Source organism: Ambystoma mexicanum, chromosome 4p, assembly GCF_040938575.1.
Source record: "Ambystoma mexicanum isolate Mex_15411 chromosome 4p, UKY_AmexF1_1, whole genome shotgun sequence".
NCBI lineage: Eukaryota > Metazoa > Chordata > Amphibia > Caudata > Ambystomatidae > Ambystoma > Ambystoma mexicanum.
This window is the reverse complement of record NC_090927.1, coordinates 187,697,133-187,716,093: the sequence shown is the minus strand read 5'-3', so window position 1 is coordinate 187,716,093 and position 18,961 is coordinate 187,697,133. Positions and strand designations below refer to the sequence as shown.

The 18,961-nt window shown below is 44.9% G+C and overlaps 2 protein-coding genes across 3 annotated transcripts in view; one reads left to right on the top strand and one right to left on the bottom strand.

The window, feature by feature from the left end:
• Positions 1 to 2,384, bottom strand: part of PTRHD1 (peptidyl-tRNA hydrolase domain containing 1) — a 31,086-nt gene extending 28,702 nt beyond the window's left edge. The window contains exons 1-2 of the mRNA XM_069605678.1: positions 2,313 to 2,384; positions 1,166 to 1,395 (exon numbers count right to left, since the gene is read on the bottom strand). Of these exons, the coding sequence (XP_069461779.1) occupies positions 1,166 to 1,381 (216 nt within the window). The 5' untranslated portion in view covers positions 1,382 to 1,395; positions 2,313 to 2,384. The remainder of the gene's footprint in view (positions 1 to 1,165; positions 1,396 to 2,312) is intronic.
• A 69-nt stretch (positions 2,385 to 2,453) lies between these two features.
• The window catches only part of CENPO (centromere protein O), a 148,779-nt gene continuing 132,271 nt past the window's right edge, over positions 2,454 to 18,961 (top strand). The window contains exon 1 of one of the 2 annotated variants that reach the window (XM_069605675.1): positions 2,454 to 2,580. The gene's annotated coding sequence lies outside the window, so the exon portion shown is untranslated. The remainder of the gene's footprint in view (positions 2,581 to 18,961) is intronic. The other variant, XM_069605677.1, reaches the window with a different exon arrangement.

Sequence of the window (18,961 nt, the reverse complement as noted above, 5' to 3'; positions counted from 1 at the left end):
TTTTGCTCACGGGGGGTGGGGTGGGCAGGCCAAAAAGGTTTTAAGACCACTGCTCTATAGACTCACTGAAAGACCTTTGCACCAACTCATTAGTTACCACTGTTTAAAGACAAATCTCTCCACTAGATACTCTTCTAGCTGCAGCCATTCAATGTATCACCGCTAAATGGAAAAGCAAAGACCCGCCAACCCATCAAGATTGGTGGAACTCCATCTGCCTATCCGACTTGTTGGAAAAAGCAATATGTGGAAAACTTCGAAACTATGAAGTTTTTAGAAACCCCTTGGAGAAGTACTTCTACAAATCCACCAGATCACCCACTCCCTCGTCTCCACATCCAATAGCACATTTCCAGAAGTCTGCAAACCTCCATAATTAACAACCAGTAAAAGACCTTTCTGGAAAGCCTCTGACAGCTCCATCTAGCACAACTTTCTCTTGAACTTAATGTAGGAATGTAGGCAGTTTACTAAGCCTGTCTGGGCTTCCCTTAATCCACGCACAACCCTCCCAATCCTGCTCCCCTTGGCACATCAGCCAGACCTCAGAAGAATCCTTTCAAATCCGTAGTGAACCTCGGTAGTTCAATTAATGTGGTCCCTTCTCCTTCCTTCCTCTCCACACTTACTTTCGTTTCTTCTGCTTTTCTTACTCTTAGCTTCTTTTCAGTAGCAACATTACAATCCAATGTACCCTCCATTTTGGTACACATGGAGCGCACCCGCACAGAAACAATTTCTTGAATGCTTTTGTAACAAACAATACAGTTCTCTTCATTAAAGAGTATATTTATATTATTCTTACTAACACAATGTAACAGAGTCTGTCATTGATCAATTAATGTCAACGATTTCATCCCCTGATCATTCCATGCATTTTATTCATATGTTGTGGCTCCTCCTGCATACCGGTAACCCTTTTACAGACTTTTCTGGTAATTTTGTGACCTTCAGTTTCCCTGTGTGAGGGATATGGCACTAGATTTGTAATGACTACTGTTATTTGTTAAAAACTCAATAAACCTCTGAACTAAAAAATGTTTATACCCCTGAACAGGTCTACTTTGATATGCCTCAGATAAATATGCTTTCACCATTTATTTAACCACACATAGATCTGCCAGTTGGCCTTCCTTCTATGTTTCTGCCCTCCTGACGTCCTTACCTCCAGAATGACTTTATGCATGCGGTCCAAATCCTGCAGGTATGCGGACGTGTGCGGGTGTGTATAGTGGAGATGTATGACAGCCGTTGCTGCATGACAAGCTTGTGCCACCAGTGCGCCCAGCGGCCACGCCAGAGCTCTCTGCAAGTCACCACGGACCACCACGTATTGCACGAGTCGATGTGGCGCGCCGCCACCACCAGCTAGCGCCGACATCGTAACAAAACCACCTGAAAGTGTACAGTAGCGAATCAAGTTCCTCCTTAACATCCCACTGCCATAGAAAACAGAGTGTGCAGAGACTGTCGTTGAGCACAACAGTTTTCCAGCAGCTGTTACTACATTTATTTAATAGGTCATTTGTTAGGCGCTTATACAAGAAAAGCGTTTCAAAGCTCCACAAGACAAGAAGGGAGGGGAACATAGGGGCAATCAATACAATACAAGCAAAAATAGAAAGAAAAAAACACTAAATAGAACCATAGCTCTCAACCATTTGCCTCGCAAAGGCGGGTGAAATCACCCGATTTTGTTTTTGGCGGGTGAGACGCCCATTTGAATGAATGGGAGTGCAGGAGGCTTGGCGGGTGAGTCAGCCCTTCGCAAGGCGGGTGACACCCGCCAAAAGCGGGTGAGTTGAGAGCTATGATAGAACAGACATCGCAATATAGTGCAAATAAACAAATAAAAAACACAAAATAGACAGACATGATGGTCCTGCTAGGTCTTGTGACTTTCAGAACATGCAAGGGGGAGTGGCAGGGCACCTAAATATAAGAAAGAAATTCTCTAGTAGGGGAACTCGTGTCCCCTGCACACTTTAATTTGCTCAATTAATAAGCCCAATTTAACCCTGTTAAAAGTGTGCAGGGGACAGAAGTTTCCCTATAAGGGAACTTTTTCTTTCTTAGGTTTCCCGTAAACATCCCATATGCCAGGGATGTAGTTTCTCCTCTGCACCTTAAACATCTAAAATAGACACTTTTATTAAACTAATGAAAATAACCCAAAGTGAATATAACTCTAAAAGGAACAAGAGTGAAAGGCATATTTGGAATGCAGGGCACCTAAATATACTTGGCGCTTCGAAACACTTCCGAGATGTATAAGCGCCTAAATGCACAAACAAACAATACAAAACATATACCTGCCCGTACACAGCACGGACTGCTCTTTAGTCCATGATTCTGTGCCTCAGTACGTAGGCGTGCGTGACAACGTCAGGACGTCTTGACAGAAATACGTGTATTACGTCATGACGCGCTAAAGGCATTTCAGAAAGTGTCGGCGAACTTTTAAACACACACAATACTATTGGGTCGCATAGGGACTTTCAATGTGCGATTGATAATGAAAGCAATATGAAGCCTCCCTTTACGAAACGTTCGTGTCCTCCTGATTCCAGTTAGCATCAAGTGAGTGCGTGTGATCCATCTCTTGTAGTGAATTGTATATGCATTTCTTTTAGCATCCAACGTCCTCACCCCCTTGTTGTTATATTGGTACGAGGAGCCCCTTTGCAACCTCTGGAAATGCACGTTGAAGCTGTAATGCACCACTGCAGACACAATACCTGCTCTGCACAGTACATACTCCGGGACTAGCGGTTCCACTCACAGCATCTGCTCTGGAGCCAATTGTATTTAACATAATACCTGCTCATGAGCAAATCTTGGGTTAATGACTGCAGAAACATTAAAAAGCCCATGCACCCTTTCCTTATCGTGTGTCCTTACCCATTCCTAATTCTCCTCTGACACCTCAAACCACACTTTGAAATGAACGTGCATCGTAAAGAAGTGATCAGTAGGGATAAACCATCGTGCTACGGTTTTCAAAATGTGTTTGCTGCAACTGTTGGGATGCTGATCCACATTACTTGCGCCAAAAATGCGGTGAACTGTGCACAAAGCACATTTAAATGTGTGCATCATACATAGTGGCGTACCTCGAGGAACCAATCACAAGGTAAGATCTGTTGTCCCTGGGAAGTGGTCTGCCCTCAGAGTATCCACCACAAAGTTTGCAAAAGTCGTTATCAAGAAGGTGTTTCCCTTCCCACCAGATCAGTGTGTCCTGTGTTCCATCCACAGTGCTGCTGGCCAATGGTAGCATAAAGTTCTGGATGTCTGCACAAATGTTATTCTACTAATTGCAAATGCATTCCAGCGGGTATTAGAAATAATGTGGCGCCACGTGGGTAAGGGATGAAATGGGAGAGGACCGACCTGCTTGCTCCAATCACGCTTCATTCATGTATGTCTCGCCATAGGGGTATAGCATCGCTTAACCAGTAAGCTTCTTGGAAACTGCAAAAGACGTTGTGAAGTGCAACTGTTTCCAATGCTATGAACATTGTATTTGCAGTATAAAACTAATGCTCACAATGTACTCGTGTGTTGGCTCTCATCACACATTTCGGTTTGATTTGTGCTCACCCAGCTGTAATAAACAGTGTTGATTCTTGCCCGGTGTGTGCTCCTTTTTGGATTATGATTTATTACAGGAGTTCGGAGGACCCCTGTCACATTTTTAGAGGCTCCAGCCAGATCCTCAGTCTTCCTGGTTAGCTGAGGGTATATTGGCCACCCTCACTGGGGGTATGGGTCCGGCGACTGCAGACCTGATCCAAGCGCATAACTGAGGAGGCCATGCAGACACTGAGTTCATGAAGGTCTGCCTGGTCCCGAACACCGTACACACTCAGTGGGAGAGTTGAGCCTGTGCTGGAAACTCAGTGCTGAGTGGACTCGAGGATCTCTAGGACGGTATAACATAGTTTCGTCGCCTGTAATTTCTACGACTGCATTTGAAACATGTAAGAAATCACAAAAAAGGTAATCACATTTTTTTGGGGGGGTCAGAACGGGCATACACGGGGTTGTGGGGTTCGTGAACAGTAAACCAAATAGGTGGTGGAGGGTGGGTTTGGGGCGACCCTCCCCCCACCACCAAAACAATGTGATGACCTTTTCGTAATTTTATACACGTTTAAAAGGCATTCGTAATAATATCAGACGATGACAGAACATAGAACACTCTAGGACGTGAGTATAACCGTGCAAGAACATGCTGTATCGTGGTTGCCTGCACACAGGGATGCGGGGGGCAATAAAGCACTCTCACTCTTCCCTAATTTAAAACTAAAATTCAACTTCTTGAGCATAACACTCTGTTTGGGAACTACATCCCCTAGGCACCCCATGGCCACATTTACTGAAACATCAGGTGCTTCAGTAACAAGCCGGTCATCGGCGTGATCAGCATCTTGGGGTCCAGGACCTCTACCAGTAAGTAACCTGTGTGGTTTATCACCCTTTCTTTTGTTAGCACCTTAGTGTATTTTCTATGGTAAAATGGGCTTTCCTCCCAGGGAATCCCTATCGATGGCTCTGAAAAGAGCCAACCGATTAGCCCTCATAAACAAACTCAAACGGACAAAACTAGATGCCCTTTCTGGGCTCTCAAGGCATAATAACCTGCCATGTACTTACATTACCTCTTCATCACAAAGCGCATTGGCACCCATAGATGAAGAGCACCCAGTGCCTGATAACCACTATAAACCCCAAACTCTTCATAATAGTGCCAACAAAAGCTTTGGCACCAACAAGAAACGTATGGCCACAGACTACCGTCCATAGTTCTCCTGCCCCAAGTACAAGGGGTGAGGAACCACACCCTCCCGAAGCTACCAATTCGGAGAAACCCGCAAGATGAAATAATCCCCCTCCTCAAAAGAAGGAGACTAAGTTAAAAAATCACCCTTCTCAACACGAGATAACTAAATAAACCTGCACAAGATCTTCATGTCTTATTGTGCACAGTAACCTTGCTATCTTGTGCCTCACAGAGACTTGGATCCAGGACACTAGTGGCCCTATGAGCGACCTAACAGTCAACAGGATTCTCATTTTTCTGTACTAACCACAGTCCAGGCCATGGCTGTGGGGTGGCAATTATTGCCAAAACTGAGTTAGAACTATTCCCTGCTTCTGTTTCATGTCAAGGCTGTGAGATCCTAAATGTCAAAATGACCCCAACGAGTATCAACATAGTTCTAATTTACAGGCCACCGATATCAATGCCTGATTTCAGCGAATAATTTTAAATAGTCTTTCCAGCTCAAACACTGCTACCCTCTTAAACAATGCTACCCTCTTCCTGGGGGACCTGAACCGCTGGAGGGGAAATAACAGGATAAAGAAGCGATTGAGCTGGAATCCACCCTGATTATCATTGATTATGCGGTTCTGAACAACAAACCAACCACAGATAAAAGCATCTTGGATTGGATAGTTGCTAGAAATCTTAATGTCAATATTAACCAGACCATTCTTTGCATATAGTTGGACTACTACATCATTGACTTCACCATACAATATATGGGTCTCCTCCCTAAACCTAATAATCAAACCAAAACAACCATTAGCCAGCATTTTTAAAAGGTGCTCCCTCAAGATCTCTAAATCTGCCTAGACACCATCATGACCAACACGCGAAACACAGACTCAGCTGACTTTATGGTGTCGTCTTTCTCCAGCATATTCATCGAAATGCTGGATAAAATGGCATCTCTTAAATCTAAATTGGTAAGGGACAATCTTGGACATCAAAACTGGTTCACTCCAGAGCTTGGAGCCCTGAAGAGACAAAAGCGCTCACTTGAATCACGATGGCTAAAACATCAATAAGATGAAAACAGATCAGCCTGGAAGGTGGCTGTCAAACTATACAATCACAAATAGTGGATACAAAAAATAACTTTTTTTATCTCCATGATTCGACAATCCTCCAATTGCACCTGAAGGCTTTCCCAATCCACCTTCCAGCCCACAAGCCAAGACTGCTCTACAGCCCAAGCTGCCTTTGAAGCAAAAGTTTCCAATGCAGAAAACAAAATAAAAAACACCTAGAGCACCTCCCCCACACGGGTGGACCAGCTAATAGTCAAACCTAGGGGTCATGAACACCCTGTTTTCTCATTTACCCAAATCTTTGTTCCAGACATGCATAGAATGCTAGCCTCTATGCACCCCACTTGATGTCTATATAAAATTCTCCCACCAAAATTGATCTATTCACCCCGTTTCTGACCAGATTTGTAAATGCCTCCTTCAAGGATGTGCTAGTACTCAACTCAATGAAGAAAGTCACAGTCACCCCTCTCAAAAAAACAATACAGATCCAAAAGAACCAAGTAACCAGAAACCAATTACAAACTATCAGTTTCTCCTCAAGATCCTAGACACATTTACCACCACCCAGCTTCCAAGCATATGTGGAATGTAATAACATCCTCTATAACAGACAATCGGAATTCCCACCATCCTTCAGAACCGAGCCAGCTCACGTGGACCTCCAGTCCCACATGCTAAAAATCCTAGACGAAGGGAAAGCTGGGATGTTGATCCTATTAGATCTTTTCGCAGCTTTCGATTTGATAGACCATGAATGTCTTCTGCACTCCCTGATTGATCCTGGCCTGTGCTCTAAAGAGGCTGTGGGCTGGTTACACTAATTTCTCTCAAACCAAGATTCTAGAATTCAGTGGGGATCAGTCTTCACTCCATCAGCGCCTATCACATGTGGCATGCCCCAGGGGGCGTGCCTTTCGTCCATGCTTTTCAATCTCTGTATCACATCACTGAGCACACACCTAGATAACTAGGTGCATGTTTTACAAACTTTGCGGATGCCACCCAACTAATCATGGAAATTAGTGGTGCCCATGCCAAGGACTCAACCACCCTAACCAACATCTATAGTCAAATCGGCAGGCTCGGGGCAAACTCAGCATAGACTATAAATGTTTCCTAATAAGAAACCATGAAATCCAAGTCCAACAGAAGGTAAAAACCCTGGGCATTGAATTAGTGGCCCCCCGAAATGCCGATGCCCACATAAATTCCGTAAATCAGAACTGCAATTACCATCTACACCTACTTGGGAACATCCACCCCTACATTAGAGAAAAGAACTGCGCTATCATCGCCCGAGCAACCATTTTAACCAGACTCGATTACTGCAACTCCTTATTAAGTGGCTACAACTCCTTACTAAGTGGAGCCTCACTTTCCAACCTTAAGAAGTGTCAGATGATACAAAACGACGCAGTACGTATTATCAAAAATGTCACCAGAAGAACCCACATCTCAGACCATAGATGAGACCTCCACTGGTTGCCAATACAGGAGGGCATACTTTTCAAAATGGGCACCATAGTCCATTGCTGCCTCTTTGGAACAGCCCCTGACTACCTCGAACCCTACGCTCTTCCAACCAAGGTCAAATATAGGGTCTAAGTGTCAAATGCATAAATGGTCTAGGAAGATCGTCGCCTGTAAAAGCTTGTTCTTTCTGGAACACATTGCCACCCGCACTTAGACTAGAGACTGACGCAACATCCTTCAGGAAATCACTGAAAGCCTTACTCTTCAAATGCTAGTGCTAGCCTTCATTCCGTAGGATAAACCGTCCTGTCTCTACGTGTTCTAAGCGTGCCTTTGTTTACTATACCCTGATGCTTGCGGGCTGCCGGTGCATTTAAAAAAAAAAATAGTATTTTATGTTGGTGTCTAGACGCATCCCCAAAGAGGGAGGACGATCGGCCATAGTAGTCTTAGAGTTTAGTACGTGCCACCCAATAGGGAGTGGACGTGAGTGTGGACATGCCTGCTTTAGAGCAGGAGAGGTGCGTAGTAAGAGGCGAACCCCGTTAGATTGGAGTGGCGCGTAACACCAGCGATTGTATAGTTGCATCATTTGGGGTAAGAAGAGAGTTTGTTTTGGGGGGATGGAGAGTACTCGTGTGTGGTAGATATTGTTGTCGCATGGTGTTGACTCAGGGAGGAAGGGTCAAGACCTGGAGGTACCTTATGTATAATAGTGCGCTTGGCATTTTTAGTGGTAGGCACGTGGAAAGGGCGTATTGGCGGCCTGATGCTCATTTTTGCTAACATAGGGAACGGTAAGCCCATTGAGAGGGCCGTTGGATACTAACACAGAGTTAGTGGACAGGCCTGTGGAGATGGCCGGCCTGGTGATTGGAGTATTTGGGTGTGGCTGCGGACAGTGCCAGAGTGCATGGTGAGGGAGGCATGACTGAGAGTGAGTGTGGGTGTGGTAAATGAGAAGGGTGCATAGGGTTATTGGGATATATAAAGGGAGGGCAAAAGAAAGAGTGGGGACATTGGCCTATCAAGATAGCCCCTGGATCATATGTGCAAAAAATTGCCCCAATATTATGATAAAATATTAAAGTACAATTTCAGTTGGCAGAGGAGACTGCAGGACAGTGTTAACATGTGTGACCCAGAGATGAAACTTTGACAGCAGAATAATAGAAAACATGTTTGCATATTTGCTAACAAAATACAAGGGCTCTAAGTTGAAAAGTAGACAAAACATATTGGGTCTCTGGAAATTATATGAGGAAGCAAAAGGGGATAAAAATAAAGATGGAGGAAGAGGAGACCCGGGAGATGGCGACCAAGCTCTCTACCCCCGCCCTATGGTGCCTATCTGATATTGTGACACACGGCCGGATATATCAACCCACAATGGGAAGTACCAGGAGGGGACAACGGAACGATAAAACGCTCAGAGGGAAGAGATCCACACGAAGGTGCAGAGGAAATATCTAGTGAATATAGAAAAGAACACACAAAAGCAGGTGGAGGTATTATTCAGTGAAGCGTAGAGGTTAATTAAAGAAGAGGTGCAGAAGAAAAAGGGGACAAAGGGGAATATGGGTGTCAGGAAAAATAACATTTAAACTAGATAGCGAAGAGGAAGAGGGGAGACACGAGGAAGAAGGAAGAAGAGTGACCTCAGACGAGGAAGAGCTGGCAGAAAAGTGGAGGGATGGTAACAGTGACGAGTGGACACCTGACAAAAGACCAAAGGAGGGGGAGAAAGCAAAGACGACGACCGGACAATAACGGAACAGGATGAGACTGGTCAACTTCCCTTCACAGTAGAAAGGGAAAGGTGAAAATGGGATTGACCTGCAAAGAAAGCGGGTGGAATAAGGCCCAGGATGAGACAAATGCCACTATTACAGAAAGGGAAAGTGGACGCCCATTACATACTATGGCAGACGATGGACAGAAACAATCTAATATGGCAGGGCCCAGTAAATGGATACAGGCATTCGAGAAAAAGACTGCAGAAGTGACACTGACCGTAGGGGAATATGGAAAGTTTGTTTGAGGTTATCATAGCAGAACAAGGGCACACAATATGGGAGCAGGCAGTATATATAAAGGCGAAATTAAGCACCAACGCCCATGATGGACCTCTGTTTAATAACTGTTGAGCACATGTGTAGGAGGTCTGGAGAAGCATGTATCCTGATAGTTACGACCTGGGGATAGTAATTGCCCATAAAATGAAGAATAACTAACCAGCAGACTATATTAAAAGGGTGCAGGACCTGTGAACGCAGGAAACATGAAGGTCCTGGGACAAGTGCATACCCTTGTTTGACCACATATTGGTCAAGGGACTACTGGCAGAAGTACAGGCAAAATTGTGGGAATAGAAGCAAAAGGGTGGCCAGACATACAGGCAACAAAGGTACACTACTGCAAACAAAAACAAGAGAGCGAGAGGCAGGCAGCCAAGAATGCCATCAATGCAGAAAACAAATTGGTACAAAAGAAATTGTGCCTTGGAAGGAGCACTGCTTGTGGTCGATGCTGCTGCGGTGGCACCCACCCAATGTGGGGGAGGGTTTCCCAAAGGGAACATGCCACAACCCGGAGGGTACGCGCAGCCACAGTATACACCACAGTCGGGGTACCATCGGATGAGGTTGTATGCATGGGAGAATCTTTTCTGTGGGAAGAGGGGTACCAGAATGAGTAGGTTTTAGAAGGGCAGGATATCGGGTCTTTGGGCCCTGTTTTATATGCCAAAACATGGGGCACCTAGCGCGTACTTGTCCTTTTGCACAACAAGTCAGGCACAGGCAATACAAATGGCACAGCAGAAAGGAGGGGTCATGATACTGCCACAGTGGCAACAGGTGCAGCCTCTTCCAGCACTTGTGTCACAGGGACAGACCCCTTGAAGCAGGGAAAACCACAGGTACACGGGGGGCCACCGAAGGAGGAGGAGCGCAGATCGCGGGGACACAGACCACAGCGCTAGCAGCAGGAAATACGGCGTTGCTTGGACAGAACTTGGTACCCCACTATACAGGGGTAGGTGTCATAGGGGGGAACCCTTTTCCATTCCTACAGGGCAGCCCACAACAATTGCAGGGGCTCACAGAAAGCCTGATTGTGTCCAGGCTTATCAGTAACAGATGGTCCCGACAAGGAACCAGAGGTAGCAGTGAAAATAGGACCAAGAGAGTTTTCCTTCCTCATAGACAGAGGAGCAACAAAATTGTGTGTACGAGAAGGGGGATTCCCACTATTGAACAGGGTAATGGATACGCAGGGCTTCTCTGGGGCGTTGGTCATGGTTCCAGTAACAAAAGATTTCCAACTAACAATAGGAACGCAGCGCATCATAGCGCGCTTCTGTATTCTAAAGACACTTACATTAACGTTCTGGGGAGAGATTTACTCAGCAAACTAAATGCCACCATATCATCCACGGAGAAAGGGATGGCGTACACCACGCCAGGCATATTTCCCGCATGAGTGGCCACACTCCTACTAGCAGCACACGCTCAAAGCAAATTACGAGGCCAACCCATGTACACAAGCATGTTCTTGTATAGAGTAGAGGTACTGCTGGTATGGGTCCCGGAAATACAAGGCAGGTGTTAGAATTCCTGTTCAGACCTCAGTGTCAGAGGGATGACATGAAAGGCACTACCTTAGTGCTTCAACTAGATGAGGTAGTGGTGCGAAAAGACATGGTGATCCTATGTGGGATGGACAATGACAATATGGAGTGGCTTACAGTGATATGCATCGACCCAACCCTTACAGTGACTGGGGTAACTGATGAACTGCTGTTCTCCAATGAAGAGGGAGAGCTGGTATTACAGCTGCATATACCCTGCGCAGTGAGAGTAGTGGAAGAGCTGGTGCCAATATTAACACAACTATGAAAAAGGGAAACCGCCACGGAGATGGCGGACCTCAAGAAGGTCCCTGAAAAACTATGGACTAAAGGGCCCCATGATGTAGGGGTCATGAAGGGGTTGCGCAGTGAAGATAAAACTGAGGGAGCATTGCTCCCCCATGCTAAACAGTACCTATTGTCCAATGAAGCAGTTGACGGAATATGCTTGACCCTGCATGCACTATGGCAGCAGGGCATCATCCAGACATCCACCTCTCCATGCAACACGGCTATATACCTGATAAAGAAATCAACGGGTGGGTTGTGGAGATTCATACAAGATTTGCGCCCACTAGATGATGTGTTTGAGGCGAATTATGATTGGCTGAGAACCCCGCCACAATATTGTGCAACATCCCACTGCAGGCAAAATACTCCAGTCATTGACTTAAAGAATGCCTTCTTCTCCATTCCATTGCACCCAGATATGCAGTACCTGAAAGCGTTCACGTATCGGGGACCGCGATTTGAACCCACTAGAGTACCCTACTGCGAGTCACCAGGCATTTTCAATAGAGTAATCCAAATGGACCTGAGCAATTTACAAATGCCCAGCACAGTGATCCATTATGTTGATGACCTGTTGATATGCAGTGAGACCGAAGAAGAGTGTAGGGCAGACTCAGTGCACCTGCTGACATTACTGGAAGAGAAGGGGTAGAAGGTGGATAAGGCAAAGCTGCAATACTGCCAGGAGGAAATAGTGTATCTGGGACAAATAATACTTATTAAAGGGCGTAGGATAACCCACGAGTGGGTAGAGGCAATTCACTTGGCAGCACAGCCACGCACAGTAGAGGAAATTCAAACATTCCTGGGGTTATGTAATTATTGCAGGGCATGGGTTTTTGATTACACTAAGCCTTTACTGCAGACTCTAAAGGAAGCACAAAAGGAGAAGGGGGAATTAAAATGGACATCAGAAATTAAAGGGAGCTTCAGCGAACTGAAAGAAGCATGAGCCCATGCGCCAGTATTGGCCACCTCTAAGTATAACGAGAAATTCTACTTATTCTCTCACTCCGATGATTGAGTAATGACCGCAGTTCTCACACAAAAGAAACCACAGCAACACACGCCGTTGACCTACTACAGTGGTATTCTACACCCAGTAATGCAGGGACACTTTCCCTGCGAACAAGCGCGTGTGGCTGCAGCGTTTGCAATAGAGAAGGCAGCCGCAATCACCATGTGGTGCCCTGTAGTATTGTACAAGAACACTCATTATTTGCTGTCTTGGAGAAATGGAAACGCACACTGACAACACAGAGGGCATCAGGGTACGATGTGATCCTGACAAATCCCACTATAGACTTAGTGAGGTTTTGTATGTAAACCCAGCAACAGTCATAGCAGAACCAGCAGAAGAAGGAGTTTATACGTATGACTGCGCAGCACACATGAATCAAAAGGAAGGGAACATACATGTTAAGGAAGAAGCAATAGATTGGTGGGTAATCAAGCAAAGGCCCTGAGACTAGCAGCAGACCTTCAGGAGCAGCAGTGGTAGAGTACCGAAAAGGGGAGTATGTAATAGCGTCCCAGGAGCGATTACCCTCACACTATGCAGCACAAGCAGCGGAGTTAGTGGGAATGATAATTGCATTGAACATGATGGAGGGGCACACAGCTATTTTCTTCAGATTCGACTATGTAAGATCCACAATACATTGAGGATTGGCCTGATGGGAAAGGAGAGGGAAAATGGTTATCAATAGGTGCACACCTAATTATCTGTCACTGTCAAGAGTAGTCACATAAACATTTTACAAAATTCCGGGTGCTGGGGAGGAATGCAGACCCTGACACCGGAGCCTGTGTAAAACATGAACTAAGAAAAAGTGTCTAAATTTAAAGACACTCCCGTCCTCTGCACACCATTAAAGCTGAAATAAATCAGTCAATACAGTATTTATATTTTCAAAAATATGTAATTCAGAGTAATCAACTCAAGGTAAAAAAATATATACATTTGGTTTAGCAAATGAATTCATACAAACAATAGTAATTTACACATAAGGCCATCATAAAAAGCAAAGGAAAAAAACAAACAATATGTTCTTATGTTCAGGTGTGATTTCCAACTCTACGCGTTTCGTGGAAACTCCCCTTCTTCAGGAGCAATAGAAGTCTGCAATTACATATATGCATACAATTATTAATTACCTTTTAAATAAATTAAACCTAAAAATCAATTAGACAAAGCATTCACATTATTCATTTCTAACTTAATGCAGAAAGAGAAAAAGCTCATTCCATATATGTTTTACTTGATGATTGGTGAACCATAATTCTAACACCGGTATGACTCCAAAAGAAAAGAACTAAAAAAGCAATAGTGTAAAAAATTACCTTTACTGTGTTTTTATATGTAGTCTATCCCACTGAATGAATATTATGTAAGTCAAGAATATCCACAGCTGTCTTCCAATCTATGGGGAATCCATCAAGGATGTCTAATTTAGACAGGAGGTCATGCTCACTAATCAAAAATCCGAACAACAAGTCCTGATTCAACTAATCGTCAACCAAAGATGTGTAAACCAAAAATAGATAAATAAAGACCCAAGTGCTTACCCAAAGGTTTGGAAGATAGAGAATAATTCCCAATGGAATTTAAGTAGGAAAAACAACCAGGTTGTACAATCTCTGTTTTAGATATAATCGAAGTATCCTAAGGCTGGCAGAAGTCCTAAATGAATGTAAAAACTCACAGTTAGTGTTGAAATTAATCTAAATGAACGTATCGATATCTCGCTATTTACCACCCTTACCTCAGTGAAGTATCTGTTGAACATACAGTGACTCCCATCTAATCGGCAAAGATAATTCGACTCGTCATAAATGGATGACACCGGTGTTCCAGTCAAAACGTCTAGGCACTTGCAGATTCAAAATCACGTACTGTTAGATTCTAGAAGGGGTAAGCATACAACAATGCTCATTATAATTCAATGAACCACGATGTCCCCATATTAAATACAGATCCAGATACTTCTAAATGAAGTCACCATCGTGATGCTTACAACAGATGAAAACGATCTTCTGCTCAGGCAAAATCCCGGCGATTAAGTGTAACGTGCACCACTCGCACGGTGTCCGCGTACTGAATGAGCATTACTTGCCGGATTTAATGAAACCAGGAAGAGGTAGGTCACATGACCACGTGAAAGGGAAAGGAGGGGGCTCAGGAGAATGGATGGATCCCCGGTGCAACATGCAGAATTACTTGGGCAGTTGATAGAAGCTTTAAAGCTTCCAGTGGAGGTGGGAATAATAAAATATGCCGCCCATACAGGTGGACAGGACCAAATATCTCTGGGGAACGAAATGGCCGACATAGCAGCAAAAGAAGCCGCTTGTCTATCAGAGGGAAACGGAACACTATTCCCAGGGGCAAAAAGGGAACTCATAATGGCAGGAGAAAAGGGGAACGGGCAGGAAGAAAAGGAGGAACGTTTTAATACAATTCCAATTGCTCAGATAATTGAATTACAGGGGGAGGCCCCGAAAAAAGAAAAAGACTTGTGGATACAGAGAGGGTATTCCCTTTCTCCGACAGACTTGATATAGAGGCAGAATAGTACGGGGAGGCCTCTGATGTCCCAAGAATTGCTGAGCGTAGCTGTAGAGCAATTCCACTGTCCGACCCATGTAGCCAAAGAAAACATAGCATCAGTAATAAGTGAAGGATGGTTTGTACCAAATTTGCACGAGCAAGTTGCAGAGCAGAGATAGGAAATTGTGTGGTTTGTGAACAGTTTTTGTCTGGTGTGAGAAACCTGAAGGTGTCTTTTTGGCTCGTCCCCGGGGATCTGTCATCCAGGTGGCCACAACGCGGCCATCGCTATTGGATCCAGTTCCTGGGGGTGGACCAGTGAGGGAGGATCACCTGGATGGGGGGTTTTTGGGAGTGGGACACCAACGGGTGAGACACGGTATCCCCCTTCTTCTACCACCTTTTCCACATCCTACCATGTAGGATATTCCAAAAAACTGTCCCCCCTGTTTTCTGACACGAACACTCTCGCACAACACGAAAGACAATGGACTAACACCAGAGCCCTTTACCTGACATGTCCCAACACAAGGTTCAGGCAAAGTCAGGCAATTGACCTGAACCACACACACTAATGGCCCTTCCCCCACAGGGATAAAAGGTGGAGCATGTGAGCACAGGACGAACAAGGCAGATTGCACGATGTGATGACTAACTCAGCACAGCAGTTCAAGAGGAGGCGAAAGATGGCAAATACTGACACAGTGACGAGGAGAGACTGTACCTTGCCCTTTCCGATCTAGGTCAATGAAAACTCTGCAATCGGAAACATAAGACCGCAAACAAAGGCCAGCGTGTGTTGCAGCAGATGTCTATGGTACGCGAGACCCTCCTCCGCTGATAACTAACCTGGGGAGAGACGCTTGTCTCGGTGGTACCAACTTTGACTCAAAGGAGAAGAAAGCCAAGCAGTTCATCACAGCCGGTGAGTCGAGGGGAGAATCGATAAGACACTGAACTGTGTTGAACGAAAAGTAGCAATAGCTGATTTGAACTTTGAAAGTAACTATTGAGAAAAGAGGTGGTTAAACCCGCAACAGAGGTGACCGGCACCACCTGGGTGCAGGAAATGTTGGGCGAGTACCCAATGATAAGAAACTACCATAACCAGAAGGCCTTGTGAAGAGGCGAAGAGAGGTCAAAGTGGTCATACAGGGGTCTTGTAAAATCCTCTGTACCGTCAAAGTCTTTCACTGACCGATGATTCTAAATGAAAGGGAAATTAATCCAGTATGGTGAAAACTAGTACACGAACTGTTTGTTAAAGGTTGGCAAGAGTGAACCCGCCGGAGAGAGGCTAACGAGAAGAGGGCGAAGTCTGAAGTTCCAAGGTGGACTGTGTGTAAAACTTGGTGACAGTGAACCCGGCAGAGGGTAGCCAACAATCAGAAGCCAAGCCTGGATAACTGTTTAAAAAGACATTAAGACCTGTGAAAGTAAAAAGCATTGGAAGACCAGGGGAGGTGAATGGTCCCCCTTGTTGACTGGGCCCGAGCCCAGTCGAGGTAGATCCCAGGGTGAAAAGTCCTCACCCAAAGTCCTTTGAGAAAGGACATTTTTGTTTGTTTTTGACTACATCAGGCACTCGAAGGTAAAAGAAAAGGTAAGAGAATGTTTTATTCAAAAGAAATGTATCCATCGAAGGTGCTGATAGCTGGAACTGAACTGTTAGCTGAGAAAGCTTGAGCGTGTGCTGTGCTCCAAGGTCCCACCTTGTCCCATGCTGAAAATGTGGGGAAGGGAGACCCCTGGCAATCACATCCTGACTTATTATTTAAGAACACTTCTTTCTTCATTGAGCACTTATCAAACACTCTTTTTGTAATTAGTTGTAAGGAATTGGCAATAGGTTTTTCTTACTATAGGCCCTTTTATTTTGACAACGTCACAAGGAATGCCTTATTTTTCATTTGATAGTCGACGCTTGCTCCCATCTTAGTTTTACGTCTAAAAAATCAGACACCTACCCAAACCAGTCCAACCGACGAACGTCTTTTCCCCGCTCTCCCAAGACCCACCTCGCTTCCCTCAGGGCATATCCTGGTCGGGAGTGGACACAAGCGACTTTAAGCTTCACTGAACAACAGATCCAGGACACTTTATCTGGATCTTCCTTTTTTGATATAGCAGGTAACAAACCTCCAGCAAATCCAAACAACACGGGCGATAGCATCCTACGTCTAAAAAAGAGAACATACCGTACAGAATTGCATTCTCACTTCTTGTGAGAATATTTAAGGGCCAGCATTATACCCAGAGGTCTGGTTGTAAGGAACACACCCTGCCTGTTTCTGGATGACAAAGAATACGTAACCAATTTCAGCTTCATTGCCACAAAATGCAGTCGTGACCTCATGGTATTGACGATCACCACAGCGCAGAGAAAAAGCAATCAATTGCAACTAGAATTGGACACAGAAGAGAGGAAATTCAGAGAAGACACTACAATTGTAGATGCGAAAAACATACTAACCAACCTCCAAAAACAGTTTGAGGACTTCAAAACCGCAACTTAAACAAGAAGATGAAAAAACTTCAAAAAGACATTAAGGACTTCCAATTGGAAGTAGTTTATCCCTATACTGCAGACAACTACATCCCAAACACCAACCAGGGAGGATCACCCGGCTCATCATCACCAGGCTCGTCAACGGCAAGAACCCAGAGGAACCGACGAAGAGGGGTACATTTTTCATGCTCGAGCAGTGGGTCATCATCAGATGACCTACTCAGACAGCAGGCCAAACAACCTCAGCCCAATTACCACTATCCACCACCTCCTCAGTTCTTTCCTTTTTTAGGAGGAGGACCTTTTGGCAACCAACAGTGGGGACCCCCACAATGGGGCCCACCCCCCAGAGGAGGCAGACCCGGCACCATACCACGCAGGAGGAGACCGAGATATTGACACCCGAACGAGTTCTGAACCACCCCAGTATTCAACCTGGCAGGTATAGAACTTACCCTAGAACAAATAACTGTTCTTAATAAAGGGCTGACATTCGTACCGGTTAAACAAACAGACTGGTATGATTTGGAAATGGAGGTCCGAACATTCTTACCAAAGGTCAGACTCCGGACCTTTTTCAGAGAACACGAGCAAAACACACAGGAAGAAGTGGCCGACGCAGGTCTACATCCGCAATCCACCTTCACCCCTATGGATAATCAAGTACCACCAGGACTGTTAACCTTTGTAAAGTGTATCCTTAAAGATCTAGAGAAATTGAAAACAAGGAAAGTGAAACCCAAGTACAATCTCAATCGGAAGGAGAAACAAGCCCTAAAATAACTCCAGAGTAATAAAGGTATAATAATAAAACCAGTGGATAAAGGAGGGGCTATAGTCATGTCAATAATCCAATACAAACAGATGGTACTCACAATACTGGATGACAGAGAATGCTACTTCACTCTACGCACTAATCCCACTAAAAATCTGTAACAAGAATTTGCAGAAATAGTTGATTTTGCAATGCAAGGAGATTGGGGGACTGAAAAAGAAGCTGCATTTCTGATCAGGAAGGGGGGTTGCACACCCTGTTTCTACACACTACCAAAAATACACGAAGACCCCATAACTCCACCGACCAATAGTGTCAGGATGCGGCTCGATTCTGGAACCCCTGTGCAAATTTGTAGATACCTTTCTACAACCCCTGAGCATGCGAACCAACACATATCTACATGACACCAAGCAAACCATCACCATCTTTGAGGGAAAAGACTTCAACCCAGAAACTGAGATCTTGGTAACAATGGACTTCAAAGCTCTATATTATAACATCCCACAAGAGGCGGCCATTGAGTGAATACGTGAGTGGCTCACCAAATGTCCGTTACAACAAAGGGTCCCGACTAACTTCATTCTCGAACTGATGACCATATCCCTGACAAGGAATTTTTTTACCTTTTGATGGCCAGATGTATCTGCAGACAAAAGGAACGGCGATGGGGGCGGCCTTCACCCCGAGCATGGCGATTTTATACATGGCCACCTTTGAAGAACAACATGTATTATCCCAAACGAACCAGTGGAGGACACAGGTGAGCTCCGGGTTCAGGTATATAGATGAGGCCATCTTTATCTGGCGAGGAGACCTGACAAACCTACTACAATTCCGGCAATGGCTAAATACATGCAATCCGGA